This window comes from Chionomys nivalis, chromosome 14, assembly GCF_950005125.1.
Source record: "Chionomys nivalis chromosome 14, mChiNiv1.1, whole genome shotgun sequence".
Lineage (NCBI taxonomy): Eukaryota > Metazoa > Chordata > Mammalia > Rodentia > Cricetidae > Chionomys > Chionomys nivalis.
The window spans coordinates 10,606,954-10,628,535 of NC_080099.1; the positions used below are offsets into that span (position 1 = coordinate 10,606,954).

The 21,582-nt window shown below is 43.8% G+C and overlaps 1 protein-coding gene across 1 annotated transcript in view; it reads right to left on the bottom strand.

Annotated features, from left to right (window-relative positions):
* Positions 1–2,971: 2,971 nt before the first annotated feature.
* Positions 2,972–21,582, bottom strand: part of Skor2 (SKI family transcriptional corepressor 2) — a 42,422-nt gene continuing 23,811 nt past the window's right edge. The window contains exons 7-9 of the mRNA XM_057789011.1: positions 16,978–17,045; positions 9,588–9,653; positions 2,972–3,239 (exon numbers count right to left, since the gene is read on the bottom strand). Of these exons, the coding sequence (XP_057644994.1) occupies positions 9,591–9,653; positions 16,978–17,045 (131 nt within the window). The 3' untranslated portion in view covers positions 2,972–3,239; positions 9,588–9,590. The remainder of the gene's footprint in view (positions 3,240–9,587; positions 9,654–16,977; positions 17,046–21,582) is intronic.

A 21,582-nucleotide genomic window follows, 5' to 3' on the forward strand; every position in this document is an offset into this window, starting at 1 on the left:
CTGTATACTGCACCCAGATCGCGAGTTTCGGGCAAGGGGGCCTTGAGGTTAAAATACACAAACACACACAGACGGAGAGACAGCGACACAGGTCATCCTTGAATTCCCCAAGAATGCCTCCTTTATTATGTTCAGGGGCAGATTATATAGAGATAGCCACGCCCCAGCCAAACCCATCAGAAACCACTCTCCTGCCATCAGGAACTCCTGAAGGTCTCGTGCTCAGAGCAGCTGTAGGCACTCAGATCAGGGGATTACAAGAAATTCAGGATCTGGGGTCTCACTGCTTGCAACTCTGCACTGAGTGCTCAAGTCAGTTCAGAGCTCTGCTAGGGCTGTAACTTGACTCTGGTTACAAGTTATCCAGTTCAGATTTCCATTTTACCTCATAACCTTTTGCTGGTATTTGTGCAACAACTACTGGGGCATTTGAGGCTTCATCGGAAGTCAAAGAAGGGCGTTTTAGACAGTTTCTCGAACAGGTGTCTCCCCCGTCCTGGTCCATCCCTACAGGCAGCAATCTTCAGGGCAGCATCCATCAGGTGGCTGCAGGGACTATTACATATTGTCTCCCATGTGTCTTCTTTCTTCATGAGCCAAGAAAATAGGTACAACTGAGTAGGCTTATTTTGGTTTCATCTCCAGGCACTAACCTGTGGCGTTGCTGCCTGGGGTTGAACCTTAGAAGGTAGAGACTCATGGGAGGAAGTGAGATTATTAGGGGTGTACCCTTGAGTGGAATATTGGGATCCTGGGCCTCCCTAATTTTGTCTCTCGGCATCTATATGGTGCCTCTATACACTTCCACCATAGTGTGATGCCTTGCTATCAGCCCAAAGGCAATAAAGTCAGCTGACCATGGACTGAAGCCAATACAGCAAAGCATGGTCTCTGATTCTTCTGTTTTCAGTCTCTGTCTCTCCCCCCATCCATCTCTGGCGTGTGTTCATTCACATGTGTGAGCGCAGTCATGTGCATGCCAAAGTGCATGTGTGGAGGTTAGAGGAAAACCTCCAGCACTGGTCCCTACCTTCTACTGTGTTTGAGGTAGGGTCGTATCCATACTGTATAGACCAGGCTAGCTAGTCCATGAGCCTCCAGGATTCTCCTGCTTTGGCCTCCCATTCATCTCAGGAGCGATGGGATTATAGATGCATGCCATCACATCGAGATTTTATGTGGGTTCTGGGGCTCCAAATTCAGTTCCTCATTACTTCTGAGGTGATTGCTTTACCCACCGAACCTTCTTCCAATTCTTTGAGAAATTTTCTTAAAAAATATGTACGTGTGTGTACCTGAATATATGTGCACCATGTGCATGCAGGGGCCAAAGAGGCCAAGAAAGGGCACTCTGTCTCCCAGAACTGCAGTTGCCGTGTTGTGAGCCATCTAACATGGGCGCTGAGAACCAAGTCCAGATCCTCTGCAGGAAGACCAAGTGCTCATAGCCTCTGGGCCATTTCTCCAGCCCCAACTTTTTATTTCTTTTTATAAGTTCATGTATTTCAGATGTTTGCTACGACATAAGAAAGCTATCAAAATGTTTCATCTGAGATAAAAACATTTATCTATCTCAGGAGGAAGTTGGGGGCACTTCCTTAGACAGTTCATGATAATAGAGCTGGTGGGTAAAAATATTAAATATCATAAATATGCATTTTTAAAATTCACTCTATTATTATTGTGTGTGTGTGTGTCCACATGGGTGTGAGGATGCCTGCATAAGCACCAGACCCCAGATCTTTAATTACAGGTGGTTGTGAGTAGATGAATCTGGGTGCTGGGAACTGAACTTGGGTCCTATGTAAGAGCAGCAAGTGCTTTTAACTGTTGTCTCTCCAGCCTCATGGAGATGCCTTTTAAAAATCTTTTAAGGGGGCTGGAGAGATAGCTCAGAGGTTAAGAGTATTGCCTGCTCTTCCAAAGGTCCTGAGTTCAATTCCCAGCAACCACATGGTGGCTCACAACCATCTGTAATGGGGTCTGGTGCCCTCTTCTGGCCTTCAGGCACACAGACAGAATATTGTATACATAATAAATAAATAAATAAATAAATATTTAAAAAAAAAAAAAAAGAATCTTTTAAAGTCTGTCAAGGGTTGCCAATAGCAGCGAGTGCCTTCATTTAGGATGGTTTTTGGCAACTTCAACAGGTCATCCATGGGGTCATCCAACGGTGGGCCCAGAGCTACCTTAGAAGTCACCACTGCGAAGGGGCACGATTTTGGCTCTTCTGCTTATTACATCTAAAAACTTTTTTCTTTATTCACAAAACTATTATACGGATTTGAATTTGCCATCACAGCCAGGAGGAAGCCATGACACGAACTCTGTCACCGAGCCTGGTAGACCGCCTGACAGGAATTTAGAAAGATCCTAGAGTCATGGAGTAGCTCCCAGATCTGACAGGGTCAAAAGCTAGTCTAACCTTTAATAATCGTCTGTGAAGGAATTCTGTTTTCAAAAATAATTTATTCAAATATTTTATGCCAAAATAACTCTAAAAAGCATAGTTTCTATGAGTTGCCCCCAAGCAAGTGTGCATTTAACTACATGAACACATCTATGACTTCATAGTTTTTTATTATAGACTTTTTATCCACATGAATGTTAAAGAAACTACAACAGAGTTAAATACCATTTTTGATAACATGATTATATTCTTAATTACACTCAATATTAAACTGTAAAATATTTCCCAAGGAATACAATCTTCATACAGCAGGCAAAGTACCAGAGAGGGCGGGGCCATGTGTGTCTGTCCCAGCTTGCTATGAAAAGTGGGTGTGTCTAATCGTAAGTCCCCATTCTTGGGATTGCTTTTCTGTTTTCTTTTCACTACAAGTCACTTCCGTGAAAGCAAAGGACAATCGTGTGGCACTGCAGAGACCACATGGAACCATCCTGGATCCCCCCCACCCAGCCTGTTGGCTAGCAGCACTTCCTACGCTCTGGATTTAGTTATGCTTCAAAAACACAAACATTCAAACTTTGGTTCCACCAGGAGATGTGACAAGTATTAACGGCTGTGGTTGGCTCCCCCCTCCCCCCACTAATGAATGATGGCCACAGTCTATTTTACATGGCTATCCGTGCTGCTGTGAGGCCACTTGTCCTTGGCGACTCTTGAACCTGATTTTGATTCCCAAGCCCTTTCAATTTGCAGTTCTTCTGCAGGTCCGAAGCACTCAGTGGTAGAGTGTATCTTACAAGAGAACGAGAGTAAAAGCGTCTGTCACCTGGGATAAGACAATAAATAAATAAATAAATAAATAAATAAATAAATAGAATGTCACATGACAACCTAAGCATGATACAATCAGATGATAAAAACACTTAGAATTTTTTTTATTACAGTTTCAATACATTTCAAATAAATGTGAGTGTGTGTTATATGCATGTATATGCATGTGTGTGTATGCATGCAGGTGCACATGAATGCCCACCAGTGTGTATGTCGAAGCTAGAGGTCAATGTTGACATCTGGTATATGCATGTGTATAGGTTGTTGTGTATGTGTGCACACGGGTGCACATGCATGCCTATCAGTGTGTGTGTTGGAGACAGCGATCAATGTGGATGTCTTCCTAGATCACCCTCCACCCTAGTTTTTGAGGCAAGGTCTCTCACTGGGAGCCCCTTGACTTGGCTAGGCTGGATGGTCAGTGAGCGTTGGGGGTGCACCTGTCTCTGCCCTTCCAGTGCTGGGTTTCTGAAATGCACAGCTGCATGGTTGATGGAGATCTAAATGCAGACTCTTATGCTTGTGTGGCCAACACTCTGCCAGTGAATCTATCTTCCCAGATCCTTAATATTTTTTAAAAAATGTAAATGCGCTAGTTTCTTTGTTTATATATATTTGTCTGCTGTGTTTGAGTCTGCATCTCTGCTGACAGTGAAGCAAACCAGAGTGTGCCGTCTCACTATGCCTTCTTTGCAGTAAAGGTATCTGACTTGCTTCAGAAAACTCCAGTTTCCAGTTGTTGGGCAAGTATCAAGCCAGCCTGCCGTGAAGGAGCAGACGCAGCCCACGCCCCCTCCCTGCTGGTTTTGGCTGGGTATTCTAAGTCACGCTATTTTATTTATTATTTATTATTATTTTGCCTTATGGTGTCAGTGACACTGTAGAAGCATCCCTGAGGGTTTTGCAATTCAAAATCAGATTGGCACATTGACAACGGACGAGAAGATGTGAAGCAGGCGGCAGCTCCAGGCTGCAGATCAGAGAAGCACAGATCAAGTCCAGAGTCTCAGCCACGCTGCAGAGAACAGGCCCATGTGTCTGCTCTCAGATGAAAGACAGCAGAAACAGCTGCCTGCATCTCAGTGGGGTGACTTGGGACAACTGACAGAAGATGTCTGTTCTGGGAGAGGTCCTCTAGGGTTTGACTAGCGCCATCCCCCATCTTCATCTCTGGTCATACTTATAGAAGGCAGAGTAGAGTGTTTAGCTATATCCCCTTGAGAGCCTTTTGCAATTTTTTTTCATCGTTGTTCTTAAGACTGGTTTTTGCTTTGGTTTTCCCACAAGTGACGCGAAAAGACTAGTAATTTAGCAGAGAGGTAGATATTCTTAACATGGGGGTGGGAATCACATTTTCAAACTCTCCAGAAGTGTTCAAAGCAGCAGTTAGTGATAGAAAGAATTCAAACATTAGGCAAAAATAAGCAGGTTATCATCTGAGGGTCTGTTACACATGGTCCTGATCCGGCTTTAATAAAAATAGCTTCTGGGGCTGGAGAGATGGCTTAGTGGCCAAGAACATATGATGCTCTGGTGGAGGACCCTGGTTTGATTCCCAGCAGCCATACTGGGCTGGTTACCTATGCCTGTGGCTCCAGCTCCAGGGGACTCGATCTCTTCCTCTGGCCTCTTTGAGCACCTGTATTCTTGTGCACCCCTCACTTAATTCAAAATAAACTGATATTGTATACAACTTAAAAATAAACAAACCGGGGCTGGAGAGATGGCTCAGAGGTTAAGAGCACTGACTGCTCTTCCAAAGGTCCTGAGTTCAATTCCCAGCAACCACATGGTGGCTCACAACCACCTGTAATGAGATTTGGTGCCCTCTTCTGGCCTGCAGGGATACATGCAGGCAGAACACTGTATACATAATAAATAAATTTAAAAATATATACAAAGAGCTCAAGAAATTGGACACCAAAAGATCACATAATCCAATAAAAAAAGAAAAAAATAAACAAACCAACCCTTCAGGGAAGAGAGAGAAAGCAGCAGAAATCTGGGATGTGAGAGCCATCCCCAGGGCTGTGGAAAAGGAAGAGACTTTGCCTTCTATAATGTATGGGTAAGAGCAAAGGCAAAGACATTGGATGGAATTACTCCAGGCGACAAAGGCTACTATGTCATATTTAGAATCCCGTCTGCTCCTCATCAGCCCTAGGATCCAAGGAAGGCAGGAAAGTGGCTAAGCAGTGAGCAGACCAAGTTATCATTTGCTAACTCTGTGGCCTCCCTATGCCTCAGTGTTTGAATCTATGAAATGGGGGCTGGAATGTGATCTGCCTTCCTGTCCTATAGCATCTACCTTCAGGGTTATATACCACAAGGGTAAAAGAGCAAAGCATTTAGTCCCCAATGGCACAGTTACTGCTAAAGCAATGATAGGTACTGTTGTATCTTTCACTAGATAGATACACTATCTTGGAAAATGGCATACTACTGTAAATGAGCCTTTCTATGACTCACTTTCCACTGTGGTAAAACAATCTCACGTAAAGACACGGGTGTTTCTACCGGTGACATGAACAGCATTTGTAATATTTTGAAGGTAATTAAAAGAAAATGAACATAAAGTCAAAATGAAAGCAATGTTGACATTGTAACATTTTCTATTTGGGGTAGAGATTGTAGGCCGGTGACACTGAGGTGTCTTGCAGAGGCTGTTCAGAACAATAACTACCCAGGAGGAACAACATCAGAAGTGACCCCAGACTTGAAAATGGGTCAGGAGAGAGGGCTCGGTCCTTAAGAGCACAGACTGCTCTTGCAGAGGACCAGGTTCAGCTCCCAGCACTCATGAAGAGGCTCACAAGCATCTCTAACTCCAGTTCCAGGATGGCACTTTTGACCTCTGTGAACTCCTGCACATACATGGCACACACACACACACACACATGCATGCATGCAAGCACGTACACATGCACACACACACAATAAAACAAAATAAAAATGTTTAGAAGGGTCCAAGTGAGTACCCACATAACTCTTGGACATGTTTCTCGACTCCTTCCCTCTGCTCTCCTGAGCTCACAATACAACGGACAAGCCAAGCAGAACAATGTCTAACCTAATGGGGCTTGTTTTAGTAGCTGGTTTAGAGATAAATAAACTAAACTACCCTTTACACAGCTGGTTGCTAAACAAATAGAATTCATTGCCCCAAAGGGGACTGTGCCTAGGTTGAAGAAAGACTTTAAATAAATCCACAGATAATGAATATACCAAGGGCGAGTTAAGAGTGCTCGACGCATATGCCTTCACTGTGAGGCTGATGTTAGTAAGAGTAGCTTGGCTCTTCCAGTGGATGGCAGTTAGTGTGCTGGCCTGGGTAGACACTTTAATTGGACACACCATGGCATTTCTTATGTTCTAACAGAGGGCCAAAGAGGACTTGTGGAGCAGTGATATGTGGTAGGACTTGCTCGGCTGATTAAATGGATTGCCTGTGGTTTTGAAAAGCTTCCTCCCCTTAATATTCACATTGGAATCCACTGGGTGGCATGAACACTACCTTAAGGGTCGCTCTTGCATAAGATGTTAATGCATCAGGCCCTAATTTGGAAACCTGTGGTCACTCAGCAAGACAGAACCCGTCTCTCTGCCTTGCTGTAATGATTTTTATCTCATAATCTCTCTTGGGGTAACTCCTTGCAGGCTCCACACGTGGAAAGTCAGAGACTGCCTCTAACAACATGGTCATGATTCTCTGCATGGCTGAGTGGGCTAAGCAGTTAAGTAACCGCTAATCTTCCGAAAGCACCAGGGTCTACTTAGAGAAATCCCTGTTGTCTGCAAGGATGGAAACAAAATCAGTATGGAGGAAGCATTAGTTTCTAACCATAAATCAATCTCTTTCTCCACCTAGCCATATGCTCTGCCGTTGTCAGAGATTTCAGGGCAATGCGTCTTCACTATGTAGGTGCGAGATGGGATTTGTGATGCGCAGGGAGGATGAGATGGGAGGTGGAAGGAATTAAAGAACTCATTGAAGCTCCTACATATAAATCAAGCCGCCCTCTAATGGATGAATCTCACAAACACTGAGTCAAACATTCAATACACCGTCTTTGACGTGAGGCTCACAAATATGCAAAATGAACTCACACTGGGGGGCAGGAAGTGGGAGAAAGGCTACTGCGAGCAAAGCAAGACTCCCATCAAGGGCTCGAAACCTAAAAGTGGATTTATATTGTCTACAGTGACTCAGCTTTGATTGCGGACACCACCATGTACGCGAGTTCATAATTTGGAGGCTTTGCTGAATGTGCATTACACAAGGTTCTTTTTAAACACCCATGCTAGTATTTTCTTGATGATTTGGAAGACAATTAGTTTGGCATTTCCAATATTCCCCACAATTCATTTGGGTTAGTCTTGTCTTGATTACCTTGATATTCTCTGACTTAAGAATCATGGAATCTGAACACCATAAAAATTTCCATTCGTTTTACTAGTACCAACCTGCTCTACTTTCATATGAGAAAAATCGTTCAATCATCCTCAGACTTAGTACAAATACTTCAGCTGATAGCCAAACTCACAAGCTCATTTGAGTTTAGTTTTATGGAGACAGAAGCAGAATAATGTTACTTCTAATCCTTTTACTTTCTCCGCTAGAACAAGATGTACAGGCTAGAGCAGCCCAACACTGTATCTAAGGCAGCCTGCGTTGGCACCTCTCCTAGCTTTGCAACACACACACATGATGTCACATGTCCTTTCTCTACAGTTCATTTCCCCACAGACAAAATGAAGAGGCAGCACGTGAGTGTTTCATGGGGTTTGAGAGGACATGATATGTGGGATTATCATTGTCAAAGCAAAGACTGAAATATACCCCTGATAGAGAGGGCAGCAAAGACGGTCATCCGCACATGGCGGGTACACAATATGTGGAAGAGAAACACAGATGACAGAAAGGACGATGAGCCAGCTTTGTAAGGCCCCCACTCCCACCCTGCAAAGAGACTCTAGTGAGCTGAAGACAAGTTTCAGGGGGAGGGGCCTCTCAGTGTCATCTGGAGGAAATGGATAAAATGTGCTTCTTGAGCTGGAGAGATGGCTCAGAGGTTAAGAGCATTGCCTGCTCTTCCAAAGGTCCTGAGTTCAATTCCCAGCAACCACATGGTGGTTCACAACCATCTGTAATGGGGTTTGGTGCCCTCTTCTGGCCTGCAGGCACACACACAGACAGAATATTGTATATATAATAAATAAATAAATATTTAAAAAATAAAAAAAAAATAAAAAAGATTTATAAAATGTGCTTCTTGTCATGAGCAGGAGGGAAGGCTACCGTGAGGCTTGGGAGATGGCTCAGTGGTAAAGTGTGCTTGCCGCGAAAGCACCAGAACCTGAGTTGTCTTCACTACCCACAGAGAAGCTGGGTCTGGTGGCGTATCTCCATAATGCAAGCGCTGGGGTTGGGGGATGGGCAAAGATAGGTGGATTGTGGCACCAGCTTACTGCCCCCTAGTCTAGCTGAGGTGGTGAATTCCGGTTTCAGTGAAGACACAGTATCAAAAAGTAAGACAGAGAGCAATCTAGGAAGACAAGCCAGCATTGACTTCTGACCTCCGAGGGCATGGATGGACAAGTGTACGTGCACACCTACACGCATATACCATAAACTTACACACACACACGGGGGCGGGTGTTGCATCTAGCAGTGAACTTGCAATCCTGATTGTTAGGTCATCCTAACCTAGTCGTGCTGTAGTTTGTAGCCTTACAGTTCTCATGAATATGCGTGTCTTCCTCAATAGACCCAAAAGACTGCTTCCCTGATTATAATTAGAGATTCCACTGCCTGCCTTTTTTTTTTTTTTTTTTTAAGTTTAGATGTTTTTCTTTCAAATTGTTGGCAGGAATGTGCCCATGAAGCCTGTTTCATTTGAAAGAAAAGGGTTGGCTTAGGGAAAGGCCTGAACAGGATCTCCATGGCTTGTGTGACTCCTCAGTTTTTCATGTCATCATGGGCAGTGAGTCACTGAAAGTCAGACTAGGAGAGACTTTTGGAAACAGCAGAGAGAATGAGATACTGTAAGAATGACTGTTGACGTTTCGAAGGGATATGAAGAAAAAGAAACTTCAGAACAAAATGATTGTCACTTCTAAAGATTGGAGAGAGAAGTTCTTAAATTTAGGAGTTTTCTGTGTCATTTCTTAGAAGCACTTAGCCATTACTTTAGGAAGTCTGAGCCTGGGATAACAAGTGCATTGGCTTAAACAGAGGATACAACTTTCTCAATCCCTCGGGCCATTACAAACACTCCATTAAGGAACATCCCCAGCATCTGTAGGAAGAATTAGGAAGAACCGTCTCCTCTGGCAAGCTCACCTTTTAGCTTTTGCTGAGATGGGCACCAAGCTTCTCTTTCCTGATCAGACTTGCTGCATAGGGGATCTGTAAGACAAACAAGATCATCAAGCTGGAGAACCATCATCGCCCCTAACAACTTGAATGCCCGTGGAGCTTCCCTGCTAAGAACCCCTCTGCCCAGCTGTGTGAGGCTGCCAGGTACAGCTCGGAGTCTGCCTGCAAAGTGTGGCAAGGACTGAACGGGCAATCACACACTGGGTTGTTGCTACAGCTAATCATTGAGGTTACCAGGAGGCATTTTCTTTTTGAAAAGGTTTTAAGGTCTTTGTGTTTAGCAGTATGGTATTATTGTTACTTGAAAACTGAATTACAGTGTTGAAATAGGTCCAAGGTCACAATAGATGAATGCGATTGCAAACTCGTTCAAGATGATTATGCAGTTTAATTAGAGTGTTTTCTTTATAAAACTGTCATTGTGGATCACAAGGAAGTCTAAGCATAAATTATTACTTTGGGTAAATTCTCAATTACTGATGAAGGGAATTAGAAACAAGTGCATTGAGTGGGAGGCACGACCCGAGAATTCTGTCTGGGTGGACCTGGAAAGTGTGTCTGAATGGTGGATTGTGAATGAAAGCCTACCACATTTGATACGCGACGTTTCATTAGAAAATTCAAATGCCTGAGAGAGACACATGCATTATTTACATTCGCTTTCCTGCTAACCCGGTCAGACAGCTCTGTCATTGTTTTATTCTAACCCTGGTCAAGCATCTCTGTCATTGTGTTACCTGCTTGCATCAATAGGAAGTTAAATTTAGGACTCTAAATTTGCATGTATGTTACATTTGAGGGAATAAATATTCAGCCCTTTTTGATATTTTATTTATTTCTATTTTGTTTTATGGTTGCTGTGTCTGCATGGTATATCTCTGTACAACTGCATGCAGTGCTGTGGAAGCCGGAAGTGGATCAGATCCCCTGGGATTGGGATCGGGGTTATGCTGGGACTTGAACCTGGGTCCTTTGGAAGAACAGCCAGTGATCTTAACAGCTGAGCCATCTCTCCAGTCTTTTAAAATGTAACCCAAAATATGACTGTTATATAAAATTAGTGAGGGAAAAAATACAATCATTTTTCTTCAATTAGATAATACTTCTCTCCCTCCATCACCCCTCCTCTTCCTTTCCTCCCTCTCTCCCTCATCTTTCTTCCTTTCTTTCATTTGTAGCTCAGGCTGAATTCAAATTAGTGATCCTCCTGCCTCAGCCTGCCAAGTGCCAGAATTAGAGCTGTGCACCACCGTGCTTAGCTTTGGAATATTTTAATAATTCTATGGTATGCATCTCCCCACCCCAGAATTTTATTGAGTATTTGATTTGCTTTCTTGCTTCACTGGTCCACACATGCGCCTTTATTAATGGAGAGAGCCTGTGAGCTTACACTGACGCGGTGGCTAAGACGATAAGCAGATAAAGCTTGTCACTTGAATCAAGCAGGATTTTAATTGACAAAAGGAAGATGAAAACAAGCACCTCACCATGATGACACATCACGTATTGGATAAAGTGAAAGCAGCAGCATTGAAATGAACGATTCACACGACAGCAGAAAATGCTGAGCGCCCTAATCTCATGTTTTAGGGCCGGGTTAGGATCATCTCGAGAGCTATGACAAGGGCAGTTAGGTGGGGACCTATACCATCTATTTTCGTGGAAGGTTATGCTATATCTGCTATTCACAGAGACAGATGAGGATTTCCCATTCTGCTTTGGCGTCGACCAACACAGGTGGCCTCTCTTGTCAGCTGCACGACATGAGAGTCTTCAATGGGGTTTTATTATTTAGGGTAGCAAGATCTGATGTAAACCTCTAAGCGTGAGAGTTAATAGTGAGATGCACTCGTTCTATTTTTCTGCTCACAAAGGGCATTTAAAATGATGGTTAGATGCTGCAGGACTTTGTAAGGGTCTGTTACATCCCAGGCACCATAGGAGAGACATTCACACCACCTGAACCACTCACCAGAGTAGACCACATCCTCACCCGGAGAAAACCACAGGAGTGATGATGCTTTTGCAGCCAAGTCACACGTCTTCCCTCTCACTGTCTTTCCATTCATTCCCTCCCTTGCTCACATTTTATCTAGCTAGAAAAATGAAGGGTGGGGAGGTGTTTCAAATAACTGCACCAGAGTCTTAAAGCTCCAGGTTAGAACTTAAATTGCCGCAGAGTGCCATCCTCATACAATTGTCGTATGGAACAAGGACAAAATGAAAGGCAGGCAATAACAAAAGCAAAGAGCAGAAGCATCTGGGCCAACCGCTGTATGCTTTAAATTCCAACCCCTGAATCATAAATGATAAGTAAAGATGATCAAATGGCCCACTTGTTGCCAAGAGCTATGCTATTTTACTGCTTCCAAGACACACTTTCCCCTGCACATTTCAACATCTCTAGAATTGGTGGTATCTTAGAATTAGAAACTTTTCTTCTTTTTGAGTCATTAGGCAATGGTGCCTTGTACAATCGATGGCTTCTAAGATTCTATAAAACATAATATTACATTTACAGATGTCAGCAAATACTCCTGACTTGGGAGTTTCATATTCTAGAGACTATGCTTTAGCTATTCACTCCTGTGAAGTCTACTATAGAACTTACAAAAGTTTTTTTTTTCCATTTTTACCAGTGTGAAAATCACCAAGGCTTAAAAAACTTCAAAATGTTACATACTTTATATCTTACCACGCTGACCCTAATAGGTCAAAAGTAGTGGTGTCTCACCAATAGAGATTTCAAGTTTGTGTTGTGGGAGAGTTGGTTTGAGCTCAGATACTCAGATGAGTCGATAGCTCAAAGCTAGAAACATGAGAAGAATACTTCAGGATGGAAGGACAATGGAGCCGTTGTCAAAGCACATGGCACTTGATTACTGGTGGAAAAAAGATGCATAGCATCAAAGTCTGCCTACTACTATAGAATCTGGCAGAAGCTCCTATGGCAGTTCAGAGTTTTCATCAAGCCCAAAGCTTGCAGGGACCTTCTTACCACACATGCTTAGTCACGCAAGCAAAGCTGCTTGATAGCCTTGGAGATCTTTTTGTAAAAACGCAAGAAAGAAACAGTTCTATTCGCATTTTAGGAAGAAGATAGACAATGTAATTTAAAGAACTTTCTGGTTTGAGTCTGGGGAAATTTTGTCAAGTTCCCATCCCAAAGAATACTGGATGCTGTCTGAGGAAAGACAGTTATCACTGGGAAGCTGTGTCCCCGCCTCACTGGTGCCCACCAATGAGAAGGGTTTACCGCTCCTCCGTGAAGAGTTACTGTGTTCCTCTCACAGGGAAGTGGTAAACTGAGTTTCCAAGTCCACCACGAATGAAACATTAATACTTAATTTATTGCTTGAACATTATTTTAATTCAAATCTTTTAATGGGGAACTTGTGTTTCCTTGGCTGCGTGTCACTGCAGATCCTAGAACAACAGCAGAGGGCACTTCAAGACTAGCACATCAGTCGTGTCTCTGAGCCTAGGTAGTTGTTAGGCAAGTTCAGGCGCTGAGTCTGGGCCTAGCCCTGGATCAGGAGCTCTGGATCAGTAGTTGACAGCATCCCTGAAGAGCTCAGGGTTGGAAGAGTGTGCCTTAGACAACCCTGCAGTGATTGCTTATACAGACGCACTTTCTTCAAGAATGATCGTCAAATTAGCAGTGAAGAAGCAAGCCAAGTCCTCGCTATAAATTATTACATACTCCAAGACGTAGGTCAGTTTCAATGGAAAGTTATGCGCTGAGTAAAACATCTTCAGTTTCTTTTCAACCCTAATAGACGACAGACTTGACTTTTTAAAACTGAACACATTTCTCCCAGAATCGTAATTTACTGTGACTTGAGAAGTCCTTTGCCTTTTATTATGCTAACACGTTTTTACAAACTTGCTAAATTTTAAAACGTTTGCATTTTGTTCATAGCTAGAGGAATGTCTTTGTTTTGTAGAAATAAATCTGGTTTAGTAAGGAAAACACTTTAAGGATTTGAAAGCTCAGATCAGGGATGCCAGATTCTTTATTTCTTTTGTGCACACAAGTAATATAAAAATTCAAAATTTAATTATCATTTTAAGAGTCAGCTTGTGGCCATTTACAAATGGTAGGTAACCTAATTCTGCCTGTGTTTTAACATTAGCATTGCGGTATATGCACATCCGTTTCTAAATGCAGGAGGAGGCTCATCATGTAACTGTATAGCCACTGCATGTGTGTATTCAACAAACTGGAAAAAGAAGACGCAGAAATTATAATCAGGGGAGGATCTAAAAATGTAGGAGCCAAAGAAATTCATGACTTTTCTTTTTATGGCAATAATACCCAAAATGCTTTCTGTGTACGTATTTTGAATAGGAGCACTGTGTAACAATACAGAATAAATGTGCTGTGCATCTGCAGGAACCATCACCAAATATGATGGTTTTAAATATTTAAATTCTCCGGGATTGAAAGACAGGCTAGGTTGTGACTTCATCTAAGGAAAAGACGGCGTATTCTGCGATTCTATGCTGTGTAGACTTTGGATATGAAATGCCGGAAGTCGTTTGCTTTGCCTGTTACCAGGGCGCACAGTGCATAGCCACACCGACTGACAGATGAAGAGACTATCCCACTACAATGCTGTGAGAGCAAATCAAACTGCGCCACTTTGCAACTCCTAGCTCATCTTCAGCCATTCTCAAGCGCTTCGCGGATACGCAAGGCTGCATAAGGAACTGGGTAAACAAGTGTTCAAACAACATTGTATCTGCTGTCTCCTTTCTAAAGGTAAACAGAAGGGTAAAAATACAAAACAAAACAGGTCCTTCCTGCCCAAAAGCAACTCTGACACCAGGCTTATTTTGTTCCACTATTTTGAGAAGGGCCATGCTATTCTCCTGGCCGCTCATACTGCAGCTCACGTGACTTTGGATTATAATACAATCTTGTCAGGTTCAGTCTTCCAGCAGCTCATTTGTGGGAGAGCTGACGCTCAGGGAATGGGCCTTGGGTCCAGCTTGGTAGACTTTATAGCGTGTCTGCTAGTGGCAGGCAGGGCAGTAATAACACACGAGCGAGCTCTCTGTAATTCCTAGCTGTGCCGTCCTTTACTGGGGTGTGGAGAGCATGTGAGGACATCAGTACCAACCCAGGAAACTCTGAGAAAGAATGAAAAAGAATGGCTGTATTGTGTGGGGTTAGGCTGGGGTGATCAGTGCAACGAAGCGTTTGTTTCAAGTGTTGAAGGCTGTCACTATGCCGGGTGTTTCAAGTGTTGAAGGCTGTCACTCTGCTGGGTGTTGGAGGCAGCTCCACAGCCCTGGGTGTCTTATTGTAGGGGACCCAAAATAGAGGGACTAAAGAAAAATAAGTCATGTTTGTTTCATTAATTTTCTTTTTTTTTTTTTTTTTTTTTTTTAGGGACAGGGTCTCTCTGTAGCTTTGGTGCCTGTCCCGGAACTAGCTCTTGTAGACCAGGCTGGCCTTGAACTCCCAGAGATCCGCCTGCCTCTGCCTCCCGAGTGCTGGGATTAAAGGCATGCGCCACCACCGCCCGGCTGTTTCATTAATTTTCAGGTTGCTTGCCTACAAATGTCTTCGTGAATTTCAAGAATTGTATTATACCCAAAGGAGTGTGTGTGTGTGTGTGTGTGTATGGTTCATGTGTGTTGGGGAGGTCTTGGCTCTCCCAAACTGTTTCATTAACTCCAGGAGCCCTCTGCTACCTAGTAGGGCATGAATAAATAACATTTGCATGTTTAATAACACCAACGTGTATCTTTCTTGAACGCAGTACATAGAAATATCTGATACAGTTTCTCTTCTAGCAATAGTACATGCTTGTTATATGCCTATACCATTCTTTCCTCTTTTACTAGAGAAACCAACTGTCAAGAGAAATTAAGACATTAAAGTTACCCAGGTAGCCTTGAAAGGGCTAAACGCTCATTTTGTCCTATTCACAGCCGCCCTGAAATCTCAATTCTTGTTTGTTTCTTGGATGGAAATTTCCATTTTAAAAGCCAGAAAAAAAAAAAGATACCGTAAGCAGATTAATTTAGGCCTTAACATCCTGCCTGATCTCCCTCCAGTCCTTCACTGACACTCTCCCCCCAGAGGGAGAAAATGACCAGCATGTTCACTGTAAAGAATTTTAGCTCGTATCATCCAACATCAAAGGCTGAGAATAGTAGACACATTTGTTTTTACCCTCTGTATGGAATGTATTGTCAATCAAGATATCCTCAGCTTCCCAGTGGATTTAGGTATAATCAAAGACCAGCACACACACACACACACACACACACACACACACACACACACACACACACTTCCACCACCACCACCACCAACAAAACCTCACAGGAAGACCCTGCCTAAGCATTATCTGGCATAAAGGTTTTCTAAACCTGGAGCTATTAATGAGCATCTGAGACCAGAGAAACCACAGTGGGGGTGTCACCGTTATTATAAACCCCACTTTTAGCGGAGACCCTCATTTAGAAAATGTAATGAAATCCAAGGTTGCTTTAAAGTACTCCCAGGAATCTCTGTGGAGACGGGCATGCTTGCTTCTCCCATACAAAGACACAGCACCAACCATCTTCTTCAAATAATCCTGACAAAACTACATTTGGCTCTTAAGACACTTTAGACATGCTCAGTGGTCTACGGGTAGAAGAGATCAGTGAAACACAATATCAAACAACCCAAATTATGACAACCGCATTTCCAGACATCAGCGTCTTTAGCCAGGTGTTTAAAAATAATCTCAAAAATATTCCGTATAAAATTATTTCCTCTATTGCTTGCTCTTTGGGAAAAGAAGAAACTTGGGAGACTGATTTAAAATCCAGGGCTTAAACCAAATGTGTCTGCATGGGTCGGAACAGTGAGGCATTAGGAAAACAAAACCCGAAAACCAAATCTTCCTGACTGTTGCTCTTTCCCATTTAAAGAGATCATTTGAGACAGGATGAGGATAGAGAAGAGCGCTTCATTTGGGAGTGATTTGCTTCTTTTCATCGCCACTCAAGTGCACGTAATGGAGGGCCTGGCTGGTAGAGGGTCCGGAGGGCAGGAGCTGTGCCCTTCTGTGAGTTCCTGTTTCGTCCCCACATGGTGCCTGCTAGTTTGCAGCATGAAAGGGCGCTCCGTACCTCTGATTTGCCCATGGAGGCGATGCACACATGGGAAGCAGTTACAGATCAAAGAAACACACTGACACATCTGTTTACTCTGGGTTTACGTAAATCCCCTGGTAATTAGCATCTTAACCAGCCCAGAGGGAAGTGGACCAACAGTGTGGTGTGCATTGAGGGCTTTGAAAACAAACTAGCGACCTTACATGTATCTATAAGCAGAAATGGCTCTTACAATTTGTAACTGTTGCACCATTTCTTCTCGGTAAGCCAGCTCCCTTTTCATCTGATCCTGGAAGTTATCTGGGGAAGAGAGAGACAGAAAGGAAATTAATGCAAGTGCAGAATCCACATTTAGTATGCAGTTGGTCCTCCAAATCCTAGACTCCTGGTGCTGTGGATTGAACCAACCTTCAACAACATGACACTGGATCTGTAACAAGGAAGACGGAGTAACTTTCACCCACATCTGCCTGTGTCAGTGATGGAGACACCCATAACAGCGTCTCTAAAGCCTGAGAACCCCGCAGGACCTCTTTTCACCTGAGAAACTTTTGTGACCCACGTATGTAGGTATATAAAATAGGTAGACAAGCCAAATACTGATGATATATAAATATATAAATCATAAAGAAGTTTATTTTAAAACCACTCTGTGGTATATATCTAACTTCACAATTTATTAGTGACAAAAATCAAACCTGCTACACAGGTGGATATATATGCTGGCCTAACTTTATGTAGAGTCAAATGTTGGCAGAATATTTGATACTATATGATATCTTCAGCATTTTTTCATTTGACTGATGTTCTGATCTTATAATTATCAATACTGAGAGTGTGGTTTTTACATAAACATGGACCACAAAATGCAGATGTATGCTTAGGAAATTGTTGGAAATTCTATCCTAATCCCAAACCAAAATTCATTTATTTACTATTTTAGGAAACCCAAATCAGCAACTCAAACAAGCAATTTTTAAAAACCAAACATCCTTACACAATATAATCAAAAGACACATTACATTGACCTTTATATGATGAAGAACGATGATAGGGGTGTATAAAAAAGTGCTCAGGTTCCTGGAAAGATGTCTTAGAGGTTAAAGGCACTGCCTGCTCCTCCAGAGGCCCTGGGCTCAATCCCTAGCACTCAGGTGGCAGCTCACAACTGCCTGTAATTTCAGTTCAAGAGGACAGCACATCTTCTGGCCCCCACTGGCACGTGACATGTATGTCAAGTGCATAGACATATATGTAGGTGAAATGCCCATATATGTAAAAATAATTTAAAAATTTCTGTAAATAAATCATTTTTCTTAAAGAGCCAAAACTTTATATGGTAATTATGAAATTCAAAACATGCAGTTCCTGAGCCGAGGTGTTCCTGTAGCGTTCCTTGGCGCTGCATGACTTGGCTAGCGGTAGTGGTTGGGTCATGCTACATGACAAGGACAAGTCCCGCCCCCAAAGCCTTGGATTCGTTATGCACTTGATTTTGAATTAACTTTTGCTCATTTAATGTTCAGAAACCTTTTACTGTTGCTCTAAATCGCATGACTCACTCGCTCACGTATGTGGCCCCGAGTGAGGGTTGTGACTGATGCTTTGCTGTAGTAGGTATAGTCTAAAGCATGCAGGAGGATTATCCACGGGTCATATGAGAACACTAAGCAATGCTATGTGATACTGGCACCGCAATGGATGTTTGTTATCTGCAGAGGGTTCTGGAGCCAATCCGCCATGGGTACGGAAGAATGAGTACATCTGAAAAAATATGACTGACAGCACCCTAGAGTCTGCTACCCCTTTTAGGCCTCTCCTGACCTCACCCCTCCTCTCCTGTCCCCCCTTTTCCTCTCCTGACCTCTCCCTGTCTGTTTCCTTTTCTTTTTAAGATGAGATCTCACTGGATAGCCATGACTAGTCTGGAACTCTCTCAGTAGATCAGGCTGACCTCAAACTGTTGTTGATATTTCAAGGGCAGGGGTTGCAGACACATGCCACAAGTCTGTTGCTTTTCTTTCCTTGTAAGCAAACAATTTAGTTATTTGAAGATATATTCTCAACACTGTAACTTGATTAGACTGCATAGGAAATTCTGAGACGTAAGAGCAGGTCATTCCTTTTACAGTACCACATCTTCCATCGAATCTATTTCCTTGCATGTAAGAATCACCCAGAAATGAGCAGTGCAGTTGGGTCCTCTACTTATGCAAGGCACAGCGTGGAAGGTACCTTCAGTCTGCAGCTACTGCTACAGTGGAAGGGATGCAGGTCATAGGGCGCTAACCATAGGGAGCACTGAGAGCTGTGTAAGACAGGGAGAATGCTTGCCCTGCTCCTGTGCACCTTAGCGCCCTTGTATTCCACTCTGACTCTACAAACGACGAGCCTTCTCACCCATGCCAGCCTTGCTGTGGTCCTCTTTGGTCTCATGAATGCTATAGACTTGGCCACAATCCGAGGAAAGGGGAACTTTAAGAGACACTGCTATAAAGTCAGGTGGAGGTGGCACACACTACCATCACACCTTTAATCCCAGCACTTGGAAGGCAGGGGCAGACAGATCTCTATGAGTCTGAGGCCAGCCTGGGCTACAGAGAGAGTTCCACCTTCTCTCCCTCCTCCAACTCCTCTTCCTTCTCCACCTCCTCTCCCTCCACCCTCCTCTCCTTCCTCCACCTCCTCTCCCTCCACCTTCCTCTCCTTCCTCCACCTCCTCTCCCTCCACTCTCCTCTCCCTCCTCCCATTCACAGTTGCCTCTTTCTGAACAGGTTTCTGACTGACCTCAGCCCTCTAGTTCCTCCTCTACAAACCCTTTTCATTTCCTTAAAATTCTGCCTAAAAAAATCTTCAATGGCTTCCTAACATTTTCAAGGTAACAAATCCTAAGTCTCCAGGTGCCTATCAATAAAAAAATGGTCTTTTCATTTTCTTGGCATTTGACTTTCTATATGATTAGAACTCAATGCATATATTATCATTCATGTTTGAAAAGCATCCAGTCCCAACTTTCACTTCCAAATGTGATGGGTGGAAAGACTTTACAGTATAGGGGTCAGTGTGTGAAGACTTTACAGTATAGGGATCAGTGTGGGAAGACTTTACAGTATAGGGGTCAGTGTGGGAAGACTTTACAGTATAGGGGTCAGTGTGGGAAGACTTTACAGTATAGGGGTCAGTGTGAGTCAATGACAGGGAGTTGGGAGGGAGGGAGTTCCAGAGCAGAGAGGTAAACAGCACCCTAGGGAGGCTTGTGGTGGAAGGAGGGGGAGGAAGGAGCACTGCAGATGGCTTGGCTAGTTGACGCAGAGGGCAAGGAGGAAGTTTCCAGAACTCTGCTGCCTGTGAAACCACTCTCCAGTTTTCAAACAGGCATTGTGTTCCCTGTCTCTGGATCCTTGTTCCTGCTGAGGTCTACCCTTACAGCAAGTATCTTCATTGACCTCCAATCCCAGTTCAAATACTTCCTCCCTGTAAAAGTCTTTCAATTTTCTTGACTCTCCTGCCAGAATCAATTACCTTTCTTTTGGACTCTTCCAGCTAGCTGCCCAAACCATTACTAACATATCCATAACATGTATTACTAGTTGGGATACATCTACCTTCCAGTTTGCTATCTAGTGAGTTCATAGGACAGAAAGGTAAGCTTTAAATTCTTTAAAAATCTCCAGGCCCACAGCAGTCCTCAGCAGGCAATGAGGGAGAATGATGGAACAGAGTATAAGAAAAACAAAACTATATCAACCGAGGGTCAGGCTTGGGCACCAATGGCAAATGCCCTGCTCTGGGGCCTTCGGCCTTCCTGGAAGGAACGGGGTGGGGATGACGCCCCTAAGGAATATTCTTACTCTAGCACTAAGATCTGATGACAAAGCAAACTGATTTGTTCAGGGTCCAAGCACCCTTCCTACCAGGAGGGTTTGATTCTGATACGCTCTGATGACAATCAGAAATAAGGTGCCCTGTGAGAAGTCAGGAGCCACAGTCCGGGGCACCAGGCAACAAGAGACGCAGCCCCCACCACAAACTGCCCTGTCTCCATGCCTCTCCCAGAACCCTGCCGCCATGTTGGCTGGCACAGTGCTCCACAGTGCCCTTCTGCATGGCAGCCAAGGACACTTCGGAAGCGCAGTTTTCCGAACAACAACAGAAAATGCGCGGCGTGCATCCCTGGGACTGTGAGCCGGAAGAGTACCATCTGGCACATCTGGCTACTGGAAGGCTCTGCTCACAGAGCAGTGGGCGTGCGGCTCATCATCTTTACCTTTTGTCACAGTTCGCAAACAGCTCTGGGGACTTTTGTTCTGTCGGTATTTGGAAGTTTTCTCCTATGCTCACTTCCAGAGGAGACCACAAAAAGAGAGGCGTGAAGGTGGTGGACCACTGAGTGTAAAACGAAGCCTCACAAATAAGCCACAGAGAATGTGGACCGTAGGGTTTGTGTGGGTGGCAGTGAGTTTGTTTTCAGGGGGCTGTGGAGATGCTCAGTGGGCAAAGGTTACCTTGTGACCTGAGTTCAGCCCTCAGAAACCATGGAAAAATGCTAGCGAGGCATGGCTTCACAGGTATGTAATCCTGTGTTGGGGAGGCAGAGGCAGGAGGATCTCTGGGACTGGCTCTCCAGCCAGTCAGGTCTAATTGGTGAGTTTCAGGCCAATAAGAGATTCAAAGGAAAGAAAGGGCTTCCCAAAGGAATGACACCCAAGATTGTCTTTTGGCTTCCACAGTGTGTGTGGGCAGTGGAGAAACTTGAGCTGTACCACACACAGATGAGGAGGTGGACCTGAGAAGGGAGGTCTCGAGAACTAGAAGGCCAAGGGAAAGGAAGAGGAG